The sequence below is a fragment of the Poromitra crassiceps genome, assembly GCF_964638095.1.
Source record: "Poromitra crassiceps genome assembly, chromosome: 5".
Lineage (NCBI taxonomy): Eukaryota > Metazoa > Chordata > Actinopteri > Beryciformes > Melamphaidae > Poromitra > Poromitra crassiceps.
In genome coordinates this window covers 62,846,868-62,866,949 of record NC_139642.1, presented here as the reverse complement: position 1 = coordinate 62,866,949, position 20,082 = coordinate 62,846,868, and the positions used below count along the sequence as shown (strand labels likewise).

The 20,082-nt window shown below is 43.4% G+C and overlaps 1 protein-coding gene across 2 annotated transcripts in view; it reads left to right on the top strand.

Annotated features, from left to right (window-relative positions):
• Positions 1-19,381, top strand: part of fat3a (FAT atypical cadherin 3a) — a gene marked incomplete at both ends in the record, with an annotated part of 251,969 nt that extends 232,588 nt beyond the window's left edge. For both annotated transcript variants that reach the window (XM_083637169.1, XM_083637168.1), the window contains 6 exons: positions 4,861-5,055; positions 7,543-7,801; positions 9,144-9,257; positions 12,682-12,741; positions 15,720-15,755; positions 18,717-19,381. In XM_083637169.1, the coding sequence (XP_083493295.1) occupies positions 4,861-5,055; positions 7,543-7,801; positions 9,144-9,257; positions 12,682-12,741; positions 15,720-15,755; positions 18,717-19,381 (1,329 nt within the window). The remainder of the gene's footprint in view (positions 1-4,860; positions 5,056-7,542; positions 7,802-9,143; positions 9,258-12,681; positions 12,742-15,719; positions 15,756-18,716) is intronic.
• Between the last annotated feature and the right edge of the window lie 701 nt (positions 19,382-20,082).

Here is a 20,082-nt window from a genome sequence, read left to right as displayed (position 1 = left end):
AAGCATCGCGGTGGAGCAGATGATCGAGGAAAAATGCCAATTACTTGTAAAACTTTTTGAACAGCGAATGCTGGATTTCGAGTCGAAGCTGGAGAAGAAGTGTGACGAGAAGAGAGTCGTGGAGATTATACAGGAGCAGATGAAAGAACAAGGAAAAGGTACAGCAAGTTGGGCTGACATGGTGAGAAACGCCGATCCAAAAGAAAAAACACTCGCCTTTAAAAGCGTTCTGACTGAAATAGATGAAAGAAAATCAAGAGAACGGAATATTATAGTGTTTGGAATAAAGGAGCACAGTACGGATAACCGAGAGGAACGGCAACAAAAAGACGTGGATGTTGTAAAAGACGTTTTCAAAACATGCAAGGTCCGCACGGCTGCAGACTCGTTTGTGAGAGTGGCCCGGCTCGGCAAATACAGCAGGAGTGACGGCGAGGAGGACCCAGCAAGATCAGGGAGACCCGTTCTGGTTACTCTGCAGAGCATGGAGCTAAAGACAAACTTGTTCAGGAAGATCTCCGCACTACATCAAACGGACAGGTTCGCAAAAGTAAGAATCGCGAATGATCTTACGAAGACTGAGAGAGAGAAAGAGAGGGAGCTGTATGAAGAGGCGAAGGAGAAGCAGCGGAAATCAGAGGGGGATTTCACCTATAAAGTCCGTGGCCCCCCCTGGGCAAGACGAGTGGTGAGAATCCCCACGACTCAGTGACTTGATCACAGACCTGTCCACCATAAGCGACAATATGTCAGCAAGTCTCCGCCTCTAGAAAGTATTTTGTGCCTGTATACTAATGCAGACCAACTTCATAACAAAATGCACGAACTCACCGCCCGTTTGAAATTACTCCCACGTATTCATATTATAGGAATCACTGAAGTTAAATCCAAAAATCGGAAACATAATATGAGTCCAACAGAATTTAACTTGGATGATATAGATTGTTACAATATATTTTCAAGGAATATTGACAACGACATAGGGAGAGGCTTATTGCTTTACATCCATAAATCACTAGAAGTTAAAGATGTTACAATATTGTCTGAGTTTCATGAGAGTATCTTTGTGGAGATTAAATGTAATAATCAAGAGTCTTTGATGGTGGGTTTAATCTACAGGTCTCCTAGTGGAACAGAGACTAACAATGACAACCTTGTGGCCCTAATGAAAGAGGTGTCAATCAAAAAGTATGTGCATAAGCTAATTATGGGAGATTTTAATTTGCCAAATATTGACTGGAATATAACTGACGCAGAGGGGGATAGCCAAACATCACTGGACAATCGATTTTTGGACTGTATACAAAACTCACTGCTGTTTCAGCATGTGCTGGAACCAACAAGGTGGAGAGGTGGTGACGTACCACACGTGCTGGATCTTATACTAACAAATGTGGACAATATGATTGATGATATTCAGTATTTAGGCCCTTTAGGTAAAAGTGACCATTGTATTTTGTTGTTTAAGGCAATTTGTTATACAAAAACACTGAGGAATGGATCGGTAAGAAAGAACTATAATAAGGGGAACTTTGAAGGAGCACGCAGAGAGCTGGAATGCTTTGACTGGGCTCATTACCTTTCCAATCACGGTGTTGACATCAAATGGAGACTAATAAAGTCTAAGTTGGGGGAAATTGAAGAAAAGTATGTACCAAACAGTATTAGTAGGTCTCAAATTAGAAAACATAACTTTGCCTTAGATGATATCACAAAAAATAAAATTAAAGAAAAAAATAGCCTTGCAAGGAAGGCTATAAAAAGTAGAAATCCAGAGGTACAGCAGGAATATCGACGAGTTAGAAATGTTGTGAGAATGAGAACTAGGTATTTAAGAAGGAAATATGAATTGGACCTAGTAAGACAATCTAAACTAAAACCAAAGGTCATTTGGAACTACATTAATAGGAGGACAAGAATAAAAACATCAGTAGGAGACTTATACACCAATCAGGAAGACATAAAGTCCCCTAAAACAGATAGTGACTCTGAAAAGGCGGAAATACTGTCAGATTTTTTTAGTAGTGTATTTGTGAACGAACCAGGAGGGCTTGTACCCGAGTTGCCCAGATTGGAAGTTCAAACAACAGAATCTTTTACAATTACTATTGAAGACACGAAAAAGCTTCTACAGAATACTAACATTTATAAATCTCCAGGTCCGGATGCAATTCACCCTAGGATCTTGAAGGAATTGGCTTGTGTGATTGCAGAGCCGTTATCTGAATTATTTAACAAATCTTTGGATGAATCAACTTTGCCGTGTGACTGGAAAGTGGCACAAATTAGTGCAATTTTCAAAAAAGGAAACAAGGCATTAGCAGGAAACTACAGACCAGTTAGTCTGACATCTGTAGTATGTAAAACGATGGAAAAATTAATTAGGACATATATTGTCGATCATATGAAGTCCAATGGACTTTTTAGTAACAAGCAGTATGGATTTTTATCCGGAAGATCAACGACACTTCAACTTCTTACTGTCCTCGATAAGTGGTCGGCAGCCTTGGACAGAGGCCAGCCAGTAGACTGCATATATATGGACTTCCAAAAAGCCTTTGATAAGGTCCCTCATAAAAGATTAATATCAAAACTCAAGTCTTACTGCATAGATGATAGAGTCATTGACTGGATACAGGACTTTTTACGTAATAGGAAACAGCAGGTGATGGTCAATGGGGCCACTTCAGATTGGAAACCAGTGACGTCAGGAGTCCCTCAAGGATCAGTGCTGGGCCCTGTGCTTTTTGTTGTTTATATAAATGATTTACCATGTGTGATACAATCTGATGTATACCTCTTTGCTGACGATACGAAAATATTCCGAATCATAGCTGGGGACTCAGATATAGACCATCTTCAAGCAGATCTACACAGCATGAGTAAATGGTGTGACACCTGGTTACTAAAATTGAATCCAGACAAATGCAAACAGTTACATATTGGGAAATCAAGTGCAGAGGTTTCAAACTACACTGTTGGGGATCTGGGGATCCAACAAGTGGAGGAGGAGAGGGATATAGGAGTTGTAGTGACAGCTCACTTGAATTTCAAACACATATATTGGAGAAAATAAAAAAAGCTAACTCTATGTTGGCGATCATTAAAAGAACCTTTTTGCATTTAAGTAAGGATTTATTTTTACCCCTGTATAAATCTTTGGTGAGATCTCAGCTGGAATATGCAAGTTCTGTGTGGTCTCCTTATAAAGTGAAATACATAGAAAAAATCGAGAAGGTACAGCGAAGAGCAACCAAATTGATTCCAGGGCTGGATGAGAAATCATACGAAGAGAGGTTAAGATACTTACAATTACCAACTCTAGTATACAGGAGACATAGAGGCGACATGATCGAGGTATACAAACTTGTTCATAAAATATATGATTTCACAGCCGAGCCTATTATCCATTTTTGGAAAAATAAATATGTGTTAAGAGGGAATTCCCTGAAGCTATTTCCAACAAACTGTCGCTCTGAAAGGAGGAAAAACTTTTTTACAGTTCGTGCTGTAAGAGAATGGAATGAACTTCCAGACGAGGTGGTGCAGGCCCCTTCAGTTAACACGTTCAAAAACAGATTAGATAAACATTGGTTAACAAAGGATTTCTTGTATAACTATAGGGCAGGCTGTTGATTCTATTATGAGACCACGTATTTGGCTCTGGTACTTTGTTTTAATGTATGTTATATGTTGTTGTGTTGTATTGTTTTTTAAATGTATATTACAACGTGACTTCTTTTTATTTTTGTACTGAGTGTGAGTCTGGTGTAGAGGACTATAGTCCTGTACCAGAAATTTTCAATAAACTTCAATAAACTTAAGGTAAAACAGCCTGCTTCAGTGAGTCACTAGCTTTAAGGTAAAACAGCCTGCTTCAGTGAGTCACTAGCTTTAAGGTAAAACAGCCTGCTTCCCAGTGAGTCACTAGCTTTAAGGTAAAACAGCCTGCTTCCCAGTGAGTCACTAGCTTTAAGGTGAAACAGCCTGCTTCCCAGTGAGTCACTAGCTTTAAGGTGAAACAGCCTGCTTCCCAGTGAGTCACTAGCTTTAAGGTAAAACAGCCTGCTTCCAGTGAGTCACTAGCTTTAAGGTAAAACAGCCTGCTTCCCAGTGAGTCACTAGCTTTAAGGTAAAACAGCCTGCTTCCAGTGAGTCACTAGCTTTAAGGTAAAACAGCCTGCTTCCCAGTGAGTCACTAGCTTTAAGGTAAAACAGCCTGCTTCCCAGTGAGTCACTAGCTTTAAGGTGAAACAGCCTGCTTCCCAGTGAGTCACTAGCTTTAAGGTAAAACAGCCTGCTTCCCAGTGAGTCACTAGCTTTAAGGTAAAACAGCCTGCTTCCCAGTGAGTCACTAGCTTTAAGGTGAAACAGCCTGCTTCCCAGTGAGTCACACTAGCTTTAAGGTAAAACAGCCTGCTTCCCAGTGAGTCACTAGCTTTAAGGTGAAACAGCCTGCTTCCCAGTGAGTCACACTAGCTTTAAGGTAAAACAGCCTGCTTCCCAGTGAGTCACACTAGCTTTAAGGTAAAACAGCCTGCTTCCCAGTGAGTCACTAGCTTTAAGGTAAAACAGCCTGCTTCCCAGTGAGTCACACTAGCTTTAAGGTAAAACAGCCAGCGTTTTGAACAGGAAGTCATACCATAAAAGGGTAATTTGGGCGGGGCTACATAAGGTGAATACATGTCTACATACTTGAGGTGAATACATGTCTACATACTTGAGGTGAATACATGTCTACATACTTGAGGTGAATACATGTCTACATACTTGAGGTGAATACATGTCTACATACTTGAGGTGAATACATGTCTACATACTTGGCCGATAAAGCTGATGATTCCGATTGTGCTTCTGAAGGTCTTCCAGAAGAACTACTCTCGCAACAACCTGTCTCTGGTGCAGGACCCGGCCACGGCCGCGCTCCTCAACAAGGCCAACGGCGTGCAGTTTAAGACCCTGCGCTGTACGCCCGGAGACCCTCTCAACCTGTACTCGGAGGCGGGGCTCGGGCCCACGGTGGTGGGAGGGACCGGGATGATGGGACCTCCACAGGTAGGGATGGGGGGTCCTTAATTTGTATTGATAATTGATATCATTTTCCATACTTCTTAGTGATCTGAGTCTATATCTATACGACTGGGGCGTCTGGGTAGTGTAGATGTAAAAGCACTCGCCTGTCACTGCGGAGACCCGGGCTCACTTCCCGGCGGTGGTACCTCTGGCTCCGTCAGACGTTCCTACTAGGGAAGTTCATCAATTATCGAAAATCGATAATTGATCGTTAAGGAATTGAATCGATCATGTGGAATTTGGATCGATTATTGTTATTATTATTATTATTATTATTATTATTTTTATTTATTTTTTGCGGACTAGGTTTGGGTGGAATTCGTTCCTCCTCGCCCCACTCCATTGCACAGCCGACTAACGTGAGGTGGAGCTTCATATAGTCTCTAGTTTTCTGGCTGGGCACGGGCCTTTGTGCCAACAAAACTGTTTTAAACATGGGGAATTCACACCGGCATGCGCTGGGGACACAAACAAACGCACCCAGCGGTCTGCGGACCTCAGTGAGGCTCAGGCCTGTTGATTTGACTCTTGTGCTGTCAGCTAAGCTGGAAGACGCCGATTGCCTTACATCATGTAACCTGACATGTAACATGTTTGTTTACCTGGCCACAGCGCTAGTGTCTGATATTCTTACTACACAGCGGCATCACCATTATAGCTGGCCGAGAACGCGCAACGTTATTACCAGACCAGAGTAAAAAAAAAATATATATATATATTATTATTATTATTACGCTATCGATAATCGATTAATCGATAGTCTCCCCAGCCAGCCTCTCTTCCTTTCCGTCAGAGAGTCTGGCGCCGTGGAAACAGGCAACAGGGATCAGCCCGCCCCTGCTCTAAAGCTGCTCTCCCATTCGAGCGGCTGTTTCGGTGGCAGCAGGATATCCGCTCCCCCGCTTGCAAGCTCTGTCACGCTCTGTTCATTGGCTCCGACCATATGTCAATCAGAGCGGCTTCCGCTCCCATGTGTGTCGCTGTAATGCTCCCGCCGAACGCTAACTAGCTAGCGTAGAAAGCTAACGGCAGAAACCTACAGGCTAACTCATTGCTACACGCTGAAAATGGCAAGTTTTGAAGAAAATTTGGATTGTGCAATAAAGAAGGCCTGCTCGGCAAGAGAATATGTTTAGAACATTTGCTGTCTAACAGTGACTTTATGCCTGTGAGCTCTCCTCCTCCTGTGTAAATGTTCCGCCGACACAAGTTCCACCCCGAAACTATTTTCCAAGGGCACTAACGCTAAGCACCGCCCAAGACGAGGATGATTGGTTAACCCAAACAGACCATTTTTTTTTCGCAATCCCACAATGGAAACCTGCGGCGCCAGACTCTCTGACGGAAGGGAAGAGAGGCTGGCTAGCGAGACTAATTAATCGATAATTGATTGTTAATTTTCCCGATTTTCGATTATGGAAATTTTTCAAAATGAACATCCCTAGTTCCTACAGACACAATTGGCCATATCTGCGGGTGGGAAGCCGGTGGGATATGAGTCCTGGTCGCTGCACTCTCTGGTTGGCCGGGGTGCCATTTCTGGGGGGAGGGGAACTGGGGGGAATAGCATGATCCTCCCACGCGCTACGTCCTGCCGGTGAACCTCCTCGCTGTCAGGTGAGAAGAAGCAGCAGCTGGCGACTGCACATGTATCGGAGGAAGCATGTGCTAGTCTACAACTCTCCCCAGCTCAGCAGAGGGGGTGGAGCAACGGGCGTGACAGTAGGGGAAAATATGCCAAGTACAATTGTGATAAAAAATGATCTATACCACTAATGATACTTTTCTAATATTTTGTGGAAAGACGAGACAACAATACATTCTTAACAGAACTGGTGTTGCTTTTCTAAAGAAAATAAATCATATATACAGCTTTCCAGATTTAGCCATCCTAGCAAGCAACCAACTGAGAAATGAAGTGAACAAGGGTGTGAGGAATTCAATTCTTCTTTGTTTACTTTGACGGCGGTTGGCAGGCAATTCAATTCAATTCAAAAAGGTTATTAGACAATCGATGTGTGTTTTTTGCACCAGTGATTTGAAATGATATGACTCTCGTCCCTCGAGACGCAACATTACATTATAGAACCCGCTTGTCTTGATATCGATCAACTTATCGATTCAAGATTCGAGATGTTCACTCCGGCTGCACAAGTACACTTAATTATGAAGAACACTAGCAATGGCAGAGCAACGTGATACCATGCAATGAAAGGTATGAGATGTCAGATTCTTTATGCATCAGGTATTGCACTTAGTCAATATTACAATCAGTCAGCCATATTGCACTCCAAACTTGTACGAGGTTGGTTGTGTGTGTGTGTGTGTGTGTGTGTGTGTGTGTGTGTGTGTGTGTGTGTGTGTGTGTGTGTGCGTGCGTGCGTGCGTGCGCGCGCGTGCGTGCGTGTGTGTGTTTGATCAGTTTCGATCCGGGTCCTTACCGGGTCTCTCACCCATCCCTCTCCACAGGTGCCGGTGAGGCCCATGGCATACACGCCCTGTTTCCAAGGCGACCCGCGGTCCACGCTGGAGAAGCTGGCCGGTGGGGACTGCCGGGGGGTGGAGCACACGGAGATGAGCACCTTTCACCCAGAGTCCCCGCGCATCCTAGCCGGGACCACCAGGAGAGGGGTGGTGATCTGCAGCGTGGCCCCCAACCTGCCCCCGGTCTCCCCCTGCCGCTCCGACTGTGACTCCCTACGCAAGAGTCCCTGGGACAGTGACGAGGGTGAGTGTGTGTGTGTGTGTGTGTTTTACTACTGTAATGTTACGTCTTTAGGTGAGCTACAGTATACAGTTCAATTACCTGTGAGCAAGTCTGTTGTTGTACCCTACTCCTAGTGTCCTCTAGAGAGAGAGTGGCGTCAGCGGAGGACCAAAATGCGAGACTCATTAGCCAATGAACAGCCAGGAATGGGTCTCGCGCTACTTTTGCATGCTAAAATAAAGCTGATAATGTACAATTTGATTCAAGGGATGAAAAACCCTTTCAGAGTACAACACAAACTGTCCATTTTGCTGCAACTCGACAGTGCTGCTTAATCCAGGACCTTACTTCCTGGAACTCTTGAGAGTAAAAAACTGGTCCACTGGAGTGAATGGAGATGTCGGGACTCTTCTATCTACACGGCTCTGCCTACTCCTAGCTGGATGTAGAGCAGCACTGTATGTAAACATCTTGAACAGAGAGAACTTGCTCACTACAAACAGCAGTCCTCTCTAAGGAGTAAGGAGACCACACACTCTGAATGAACAAGGCACTTTTTATGGCAAATGTGACCACGAGTGTCACATCTTATTGGGGATCCTGAATAGCAAGCAAACCCGCTGGCACAAACCAACTATTATGACATGAACTTCAGACATTTTACACTCCACATTTGCAGCCTATAGCAGACAGTATGGGTACAGTATGGGTTCAATTTCCTTCAGCACAGCAGGACTCCATTCAATAATTTGATGGTTTATGATCCATCTAGTCCTAATTATAGCTGGCTTCCAGTGTGTTTGTCTGTGTGTGTGTGTGTGTGTGTGTGTGTGTGTGTGTGTGTGTGTGTGCGTGTGCGTGCGACATGCGACATGCGTGCGTGTGTGTGTGTGTCTGCGTGTGTGTGTGTGCATCTCCATCACTGACACTGATGCGATGGCAAGTACCAATGCCATGCGATACGACATGATTTGATTCAACACAATGTGATTCAGCACGACACCATGCAATTCAATGCAATGCAAAATAAGGATGCTATACAATTCAATATGGTACATATGGAGACTATATGGACTACATATATGTGCTAAGCTAACTAGCAGGAGGGGTGCGTCGCTACTTTCTACTGCATGCAAAGATAAGATAAGGGTATCTATCATCTCGTCTTACTATCGGGAATATGGCAAATAGGCGAATCTTCCAAAATGTTGGCGTCTTCCTTTAACCCATTGATACCTGATGCAGCATTTGTGTGTGTATCCCTTTAAGACCGCGGTCTTAAAGGGATACACACACAAATGAGGGGTATACACGCAAATGCTGCATCAGGTATCAATGGGTTAACATTCACCTGTGCCTGCAGGTAAGATGGTGGACATGGCAGAGGAGGTTACCTGTTTCTCAGGGAGCAACAAAGGCAGCAACTCCGAGGTCCAATCACTGAGCTCCTTCCAGTCTGACTCCTGTGATGACAACGGTAAGACACGCCCCCTTGTTTACCTCATTGACTTACAATGTTCTTGCACGGCTTGCACCAAGAATGGTTTGCGCTTCTCAGAAAATCCCAAACGGAAAAGGACAGTAGCAATGTTCCCAGGGTTTCAATGTTTGTGTTGTTATTTTTTAAAGCTGTTGCTTTGCTTATTTATGTTTTGGTATTGTTTTGACATGGACTCATTTGCTGCTAATATGTTGAAAGTTACGTTGCTTCTCATTATCATTATTCTCAGAGCCGACAGTATCGACGGTTTTCATGGAATAGTGTTGCTAGGGAACAGTTTGAAAGCTAGCTTATTTCCTGTGAGCTATGGTATTAGCATCACACTGCAACAGGAAGTAAGCTAGGGGCAATTTAGAATGTTTATGTTGTCAAGTTAAAAGCGTTTATAATTCATCTCCAGTAAGTTACAGTGAAGTCATTGTAAGTTACAGTGAAGTCATTGTCAGTTGCAGTGAAGTCATTACAGTGAAGTCATTGTAAGTTGCAGTGAATTCATTGTCAGTTGCGGTGAAGTCATTGTAAGTTACAGTGAAGTCATTGTCAGTTACAGTGAAGTCATTGTAAGTTACAGTGAAGTCATTGTCAGTTGCAGTGAAGTCATTGTAAGTTGCAGTGAAGTCATTGTAAGTTGCAGTGAAGTCATTGTCAGTTGCAGTGAAGTCATTGTAAGTTACAGTGAAGTCATTGTAAGTTACAGTGAAGTCATTGTCAGTTGCAGTGAAGTCATTGTAAGTTGCGGTGAAGTCATTGTAAGTTGCAGTGAAGTCATTGTAAGTTGCAGTGAAGTCATTGTCAGTTGCAGTGAAGTTATTGTAAGTTGCAGTGAAGTCATTGTAAGTTACAGTGAAGTCATTGTCAGTTGCGGTGAAGTCATTGTAAGTTGCTGTGAAGTCATTGTAAGTTACAGTGAAGTCATTGTAAGTTGCAGTGAAGTCATTGTAAGTTGCAGTGAAGTCATTGTCAGTTGCAGTGAAGTCATTGTAAGTTGCAGTGAAGTCATTGTAAGTTACAGTGAAGTCATTGTAAGTTACGGTGAAGTCATTGTAAGTTGCAGTGAAGTCATTGTAAGTTGCAGTGAAGTCATTGTAAGTTACAGTGAAGTCATTGTAAGTTACAGTGAAGTCATTGTAAGTTGCAGTGAAGTCATTGTAAGTTGCGGTGAAGTCATTGTAAGTTGCGGTGAAGTCATTGTAAGTTACAGTGAAGTCATTGTAAGTTGCAGTGAAGTCATTGTAAGTTGCGGTGAAGTCATTGTAAGTTGCAGTGAAGTCATTGTAAGTTGCAGTGAAGTCATTGTCAGTTGCAGTGAAGTCATTGTAAGTTGCGGTGAAGTCATTGTAAGTTACAGTGAAGTCATTGTAAGTTGCAGTGAAGTCATTGTAAGTTGCAGTGAAGTCATTGTCAGTTGCAGTGAAGTCATTGTAAGTTGCAGTGAAGTAATTGTCAGTTGCAGTGAAGTCATTGTAAGTTGCAGTGAAGTCATTGTCAGTTGCAGTGAAGTCATTGTAAGTTGCAGTGAAGTCATTGTCAGTTGCAGTGAAGTCATTGTAAGTTGCAGTGAAGTCATTGTGTTTCCATTACAGTTTTTCGCAAAAGAATTGCGATATTTCTACAACTTCGACAATGTACAATTGCGACTTGTAGGCGTTTCCATTGAAGTTGCGTTTGAGTGATTCCCCGTTGCAGCAGCTGCCACAGTGATTACGCACGGGGATCTGCCCCATATCCCGTCCCCTGCATGCTCAAATCCAACCAATGGTCAATGGAAATCCCAACATGAAGTTACAATGCATATAAACGAGCCTGATTATCAATTCAAAAGAAAATGAGTCGCAAAATGTTGCTGGCTGCGTGAATGCAGTCAGCGCGACAGGCAGAGGAAAAAAGGTAGCCTAATAGCCTACAACTGGTCCGATTTAGAGATGGAGGGGGGAAAAGGCTGATTTGGTTCTATAATTGCACCTGAAACGTGTGCAATGTATTAGCCTACTCACAGTCACTGTATTCACTTCAGACAGCACCACCGCACCAGTGTGTGCTTTTCATCCTCTCATCTCGCCGCTGTGCCAAATGCGCGCACACAGGCAGCCTGCTGTCACCATGGACCGATTTCTGCCATTAAACATTATCTAATTTGCCCGGCTACGCTTTTGCACAACACTCGTCTTTCTGCTAGGTAGCGTTGCTTCAAAGTTTTCCACTTGCTGCGGAGGTTTTGACACGGCTATCGAACCTTACTTACCAAACTTATTTTCCGCTCCTTTTCCAAGGGATAATATGGGTCACATGACGTGCAAATGCGAAAAATGTGTTTCCATTACACTTTTGCGATAAACTGCTATATCGACACGTCTGAAAAACCACCTCATGAGAGCGAAAAAACTTTTTGCGATATTTGGGAGGTTTTTCGAAATTCACGTGTTTCCATTACCCAATTTCTATTGCGATATTTAGATTTTGCGCATTTCTGAGGGTAATGGAAACACAACTAGTGTCAGTTGCGGTGAAGTCATTGTAAGTTGCAGTGAAGTCATTGTCAGTTGCAGTGAAGTCATTGTAAGTTGCAGTGAAGTCATTGTAAGTTGCAGTGAAGTCATTGTCAGTTGCAGTGAAGTCATTGTAAGTTGCAGTGAAGTCATTGTCAGTTGCAGTGAAGTCATTGTCAGTTGCAGTGAAGTCATTGTAAGTTGCAGTGAAGGCTTGGGACTTTGGATTGCTTCACACCGTGTTGCTGTTGTTGTGCTTGTGGCTTTTTGTGCTGGAGTTTTGCCTTCTTCTTTCCTCACTACATCTGTGATTGTTTACAATCCATGAGATACATTCAGTTCCACTTTTCAAAAATGGTCATGATTAGAAAATGTAAGATTTATTTTGTCCATAATCATCAGAATACATAATTGATGATATTATGTAAAGATGTTTGCCTCAGTCACATTACCATCATTGTCATTGTCACTCGTGTGCTCCTCTTGCTAAGGTTTGATTGGTGTCACCAGCTGAAAAAAATATATTTTCTGCCAGCAAAAGAAAGAAAGAAAGAAAGAAAAGAGTAAAATGTTACATGTATGTTAATATTCTTTCTTCCTTTGTTTTTGCTTCATATGATTATCTTTGCATTTGTGTATGAGTCAAATTCCTTTCATTTGGCAGTGTTTCTCTTTGCTGTTTTATTTTTTCAACCTACACAATTTCCATAGAACAACAGTCTACTTGATCAAATGCCCCCAAACAGTCAAAGGCAGACCTGGCAGTCTACTCTGCTAACAGTCAAAGGCAGACCTGGCAGTCTACTCTGCTAACAGGAATGGCAATAGTGGGCAGCCATAAGCAACGGCAGTGGGTTGTTTAATTTCTGCTGACTGTGTCTCAAAACTTGTGTCCTTCTTCTTCTCCCCACAAGCCTCCATAGTGACCGTTATTCGACTGGTCAATGATGCAGTCGACACAATCGAAAACGAAGGTACCATGTTTCATCCACCTCCCCTCTATCTCCCCTATCTTTCCCCTCCTATCCACTTGACCTCCACTCTGTCACTGCAGTGACCATGGCTATCTCAGACAAATCACCCGCTCCACTACGCGGCACTATTAACTGCACTTGCAAACGCATGCGTTTTAGAAGCTACGGTATCTATAGATCCTTTCCAAAAAATTAGAATATGATGGAAATGTCATTACGTACGTATATTACACATACATGGCATCGAGGCAGTAATTAAAGCAAAAGGATTCCTGACCAAGTATTGAGTGCAGGCATGAACATATCTTTTCAGAAGATCGACATTTCTGTTTTGAAAATACCGGTTTTTGATTGGTTTTATGTGATATTTAATTTCTTGAAATACTGTTTTGGGGTTTTTTTTATGAGCTGGAAGCCAGACTTATGCAGAGTTAAACAACTTTGTGTGTAATGAATCTATAATCTATGAAAGTTTCACTTTTTGAAAGGAATTATGGAAAAAAACTAACTTTTCCATGATATTCAAAAAAATTTGAAAGATGTATGTTGTCTATAGTTCTATACTTTTTTTAAAGCAGCCTTACATCGGCAGGGGCTACGTTAGCTAACAGAGAGGAGACAACATTATAGGGCTGAACAATTAAACAAACTTTTATAGAAATCACAATATCGCCTACTGCAATTTTCAAATCGCAGGACATGCAATATATTGTTGAAGGCGAAATGTGTCTCAAAATACCATTTTAAATGAAATATTGTCTGTCCTGGCCTATACATCATATTCTACAGACTTCAGAAAACATCTTGGTTTGGTACAGATCCCTGCAAAAATCACACCATAATCATTTTAATATGTTTTTCAATGAAAATGAGGATAATCTAAAAAATTAACATTCCCTCTAATATCACAAATCATATAACAATGACAATATCATCTCCCAATGTCATCTCCCCACCCCCAGCATAAACCCAATGACCACAAGGACGAACTTATGTACGGTAATACTGTTTTACAGGATAAAACATATCTATTATACAATTAAGACAATACAAAATAAAAGTACCAATTTCAGTTATACAATACATTTTTTCTCATTTTCCATGTGATAAAAAATATTTTCAAAATATGCCGACAAAAAGCGCCCATTGGTCAAACATATCAAACTTGCTAGAGCATCTTCCAGATCACCATCCATCCTTGCATCATCCAGTCAAAGTAATAAAAAGTAAGTTGTGTAGCATTTATTTTACATTTTGCTACACAGCAAATATCAGGGAACATTGCCAAGTAAAGTAAGGCTTGATACCTCAATATAACACTGATATTACCCCCCTGGTTCAATAGTTACCACATTATGTCTCTAATGAACAGAGCTAACAGCTAAACTAAACTACTAAACTAAACTAACTACTGGCGTTCTGTCTAAAGTTACACACTGCTACATATACAATATACACACACCCAGTTTGTAACATGACATGTTAAATCATCTCCATTCAGTGAACTCTTCAGTTGATGAAGATGAAGTGTGTTTTGTTGGCTGCAGAGACACCAGTTAAAAATTACAATGCAGAGAGAGAATAAGTTCTTATTGTCCATGCATACACACATACTGTATATACACACACACACCACCCCTCACACACGCACACGCACACGCATACACACACACACACACACACACACACACACACACACCCACACCCACACCAATTAAATGGAAATTAAAATTACATTCTCAAGGGACCCTCTAAAATGAGGGAGTATAGGAGGAATGTCCTACCGTTCAGATGTACTTCAGATTGAATGCAATAGACCAAATCAGTGACATTGTACTAAAAGCAGTCACTTCTGGGTAGACAAAACATAAATCAATCAATCAATCAGCCACATTTGTTAGATTTAAAGATATCCACCTTATTTTTGGCGGCCATTTTGCCTTACGTTAACTATGGGTTCTATTTCCGGTGTAACCAATTTAGATAATCCCCAGCCCCCGACAAAAAACACGTCTAGAGGATTTTACCCTTTTACAGCAGAGCCATTCTGCTCTGCGTTCGGGTGCTGGGATAACGTAATGCATTGTGGGTAGTCGGCTACTAACTGTGGCTAATGTTAGCGGCTAGCTAGCTATGTTACATGGCAGTAAAACGCCACCAAATTGATTTAACTTTTAACCATTTCGAGTAACACACATTTCGAGTTTCCATACGGACCTCCAGCGTTGGTTAGTTGTTTATAACGTGACTATATTTATAACTTTTATAACGGACTCCAGCTTCCGGTTTATAATTCGGGTCGCAGCAACAATGAGTCACGCTAAACCGGACCTTGTACCCACGATTCTTTTTTACAGTGGGGCATTCAAAAATAAGGTGGATAGAAGTTAAACACAGTGGTCGGACCTACCCGACATTTGTCCTGTACTTATTTTACGTAGCCTGCTAGTTAGTGTCTTTGATGAACCAAACAGCGACATCTTACCGCCGATCAAACTGCTACTTTGGGGTAAACTCAAGCTGTCATTTTCTTTCATCTGTGGCCCAACAGGTAAATTAGGCCCACAGATTAACATGAGTGAAAGTGTTATTAATGATTATTGTTATGAATGAGAATAGAAATATATCGTGAGATGCGGGTGCTCGGCTGTAGCTTGCTCGCCATGCGTGCCCGCCCGCCCGGACGGACGCCTTCTTATAGTAGTGAGATATGAAAGCATCAAACATGCATTTGAGACTTACTACTGTAACCATTTTAATCCTTATCTCAGTTGTTCCTCATCCTCCATTCAATTCTACGTTTGTGATGCAGGCGATTTCTACCCAGAAGATATCGTGAACAAACAAATTCTACCAATCTCCACACTTTCATATAAAACGCAAATAGACACATTTTTGGTTTCAGCAAACACAAACAAACTTAGAATAGTAAGACGAGATTAAGAATCTGTCTGTTCTGCTGTTCTTCCACCTGACAGTGTCAGTCATGGACCAAGCTCAGACCTACAACAGAGGTGATTCTCTCTCTCCTTTCTGTCCCTCTGTCTCTCTCCCTCTGTCTCTATCTCCAACTCTATATATCTGTGCCATCGGTATCCCCCCTCCCCTCCCCCAGTCAGAGTCCACTGTGTGTTTGTGTGTTTTGACATGCCACCTATCCCACAGCTTGTTGGTCCAGTGGTTGTGTTGTGTGCTGACTGGACAGCCCAGGACAGCTCCTCGTCCTCGTCCTCGTCTGCCTGCCTCCTCTCGCCATATTGCATCACTCCACGCCATTTGCTGTCATGTGTTTAATCTCCAGTTGACTGATGGTTCATGTTATTGTGTGGAGTTTTCGCAGCATCAATCTCTCCTTGGTTCCTCTCCCGCTTCGCTGCATGGACATCTTTTTGTTTGATTTATTTATTTATGTTCACTCACGGTTTGCTTTTTTTTTTTTATTAAATGTATCTTCTGTTAAATTAATATGCTGAGTTTTTGGTAGATTTTCCCATTAAGCATAGGCTACAATATGACAGATATTGGCATCATCCATGCTAACACACAAATTGTTTGGAGCCTACTCTCACTTAACATTGTGTAGGCTACTGTATGCTGACGTGTTAGCATGGTGCTAAATCATCTGAAACAAAACAATCAACTGGGGACACAAGGAGGATTTCTATGTTTGCCTGTGTTTCTGATTTCATCACTTAATGACTAAACAGAATTTGAATGGATAGAACGGACTTTCACCTGCTCTCTATGGTATTTTCCTTAGGCTAGTACACCAGAACATGGCGTTAAATTAGCGTCTATGGTGACAACTGAAGTTTGGCCATCAAGGCCGGAAAGTGTGTCACACTGGCATGCTACACAGCATGAGTGTGTTAGCTTTGTAAATTTAGAAGGTTAAAGTTAAATAAAAAAGGTGGTGAGTAATATAATATAGTGCAATGATCCCATTCGGTCCAAAATCCTGGCGTAGCTCCCTGCTGAGAGCAAAACACAAGATATAGCGCAATGGCAGTTTTCCACTGCTCTCCACGCTGTGTCTCGCCGTGAGTTGGTTTATGCAGAAGCTAGGCCAACGGTACCACGGAGGTTTTATATCATGGAACGTACACATAAAGATGGCCGCTGCCCACTCCTGCCCCCAGGAGTGTTTGTTAGAAAGGGACCATTCTATCCATTCAACGTCTGTGGGCTAAACTGACCAATGGGACGATGTACCAAAAACACACTGTATTCCTGTAACATGTCATGCAATGGAACTGTCCTATTTGAGCCCTATAACATGGCTTGACTGCTGCAATTCCCCATGAAGCTTGGCATGACATGACCTCTTGACCCCCACCCGCACTGTGCAGGCATGACATGACCTCTTGACTCCCACCCTCCCAGGCCCGCACTGTGCATGTCATGTCCCCTCAAAGAACAAGGCCATCATGTCTCCTGTGCAGGTTGTGCCTTGCTATAATGCTTGACTTCCAGCCTGTTTATTGTAGCTGCTACTGAGCATGACTGATGGAGCTGATGATGTTCCTGCAGCAGCAGATGGCATGTGGAAGAGTCGGATGGGCCTGAGCCTGAGCCTATCCCAGTTGATGGGCCTTAGCCTGAGCCTATCCCAGTCGGATGGGCCTGAGCTGATCCCAGTTGTCTACAGCTCAGCCACACAAGCTGTTGACTGTTGTTATACTTGTGACATTCCTGATTGTGCTCTGCAGACTAAAATCATCATCTACACATGCAGCAATCTTCACTTGGCATCTGGGCTGTATGACTGCCAGCCAAGATCCTTGGCAGATTAAACAAAGATCAAACAGACACTTCACTCAAAGGGATAGTTGTGATTGTTTTGATGTGGGGTTGTATGAGCTACTTGTATGAGGTACTTGTATGAGCTACTTGCCGACAGTCAGTGGACTACATGCAGTAGAATGCAGCCGGAGACCGGCCGCATCAGGCAACTAGAGCTGTCTGCTGAGTGTGAACAGGGTCACGAGCAAAAACATAAAACACAACAACAACAACAACAGAAACGACAACAGTAAAAATACACAAAATGCCTAAAATTGCTAACCTGGCATAATCCAAGTCTCCACAAGCCCCGAGATGCCAAGTTGACTTGAAAGGATGTCATTTACACCCTTTTTAGCTGAAATCTGCACTGGATCCAGGTGCTCAAGCTACAGTCTGAGAAGAAGTGAGTGCCCAGCTGCACATGGCTAACAGGGTGTAAATGATGTATTTTCATGTCAACTTGACATCTCAGGGCTTGTGGAGACTTGGATTAGGCCAGGTGAGCAGAATGGAAGCCTTTTTTTCTGTTGTTTCTTACGTTTTTGCTCATGGCCTCCTTCACACTCAGCAGACATGACCGGTCTTCATTTCTCCAAACTGGGACCACGCCGGCTGCATTCTAGTGCATGTAGTACACTGACTGTATGTAGTACACTGATCTACTGCATGTAGTACACTGATCTACTGCATGTAGTACACTGATCTACTGCATGTAGTACACTGACTGTATGCAAGTACCTCATACAACCACACATAAAAACTACTGCATGTAGTACACTGACTGTATGCAAGTACCTCATACAACCCCACATCAAAAAAACTGAACTATCCCTTTAATATATATTTTTGATTTGATTTGATAATCTGTATTTTGAACATAAAAGAAGTTTAAAACAAAAAGAAGACTGATAAAATAACAAAAGAATAATACAATACACTCAATAAGCAAACTCTCATAAACAACACAAATGAAATGTTTTAAATATTTAAACTTAACATAACTTCATCTTAATGAACAGTATAGATATCATGAGTTTCTCTCAAGCAATGTCCCTTATGGTGTGACAAAGTCTATGGCACTTGGCTGGCAGTCAAAAGGTGGTCTTCAGCTGGGAGCCCCACCTGCAGATTGCTGCCACTGTATGCGTGTGTCGGGTTACTGACCGTCCTGCCCTCTCCTGTCTGTCCAGCGTATCACTGGGACACGTCAGACTGGATGCCCAGCACCAGGCTGTCGAACATCGAAGAGGTGCCCGGCTACGAGGCGGGTCCTGTGGGCGAGGTGAAGGGCTCATCCCCCCGCCTGGGAGGCAGCGGCACGCGCGAGCTGGAGTCAGACTACTACCTGGGGGGCTATGACATTGACAGCGACTACCCCCCACCCCACGAGGAGGAGTTCCTGAGCCAGGACCAGCTGCCCCTCCCGCTGCCCAGTGGAGAGGACTACGGCGAGCGCTATGACCCGCTGCTGCCCGCCACCCAGCCCGTCTCCAAGGAGAGCACCCTGAGCTCAGCCGGCAGCACGGGGCGCCAGGCCGCCAGGCCGCACTTCCACCCCAGCCAGTACCTACCTCCCCACCAGCTGCCCCTGGGGGAGGCGGGGCCCGGGGGCATCCACGTGGAGGAATTCAGCACTTTTGTGGGCGGGGCCACTCCAGGAAGTGGGGACACCGATGACAATGTGTCGCTGAACATGCAGCTGTCTGTGGGCGCGTCCTCGGCCTCAGATGTGTCGGCCCCGTGCGGGCCGGACGACTCTGAGGCCGGCGGCCCCAGCAGCGACTTTGACAGCATGGAGGAACTTCACCGAGGGGTGACCGTCATCATCGACTCACAGCAACAGACTGAAGTGTGACATCATGGACTCACACAGCAACAGACTGAAGTGTGACATCATGGACTCACAGCAACAGACTGAAGTGTGACATCATGGACTCACAGCAACAGACTGAAGTGTGACATCATGGTCTCACAGCAACAGACTGAAGTGTGACATCATGGACTCACAGCAACAGACTGAAGTGTGACATCATGGTCTCACAGCAACAGACTGAAGTGTGACATCATGGACTCACAGCAACAGACTGAAGTGTGACATCATGGTCTCACAGCAACAGACTGAAGTGTGACATCATGGTCTCACAGCAACAGACTGAAGTGTGACATCATGGTCTCACAGCAACAGACTGAAGTGTGACATCATGGACTCAAGCAACAGACTGAAGTGTGACTGACCGTCATCATCGACTCACAGCAACAGACTGAAGTGTGACATCATGGTCTCACAGCAACAGACTGAAGTGTGACATCATGGTCTCACAGCAACAGACTGAAGTGTGACATCATGGACTCACAGCAACAGACTGAAGTGTGACATCATGGACTCACAGCAACAGACTGACGTGTGACATCATGGACTCACAGCAACAGACTGAAGTGTGACATGGACTCACAGCAACAGACTGAAGTGTGACATCATGGTCTCACAGCACCAGACTGAAGTGTGACATCATGGACTCAAGCAACAGACTGAAGTGTGACATCATGGACGCAAGC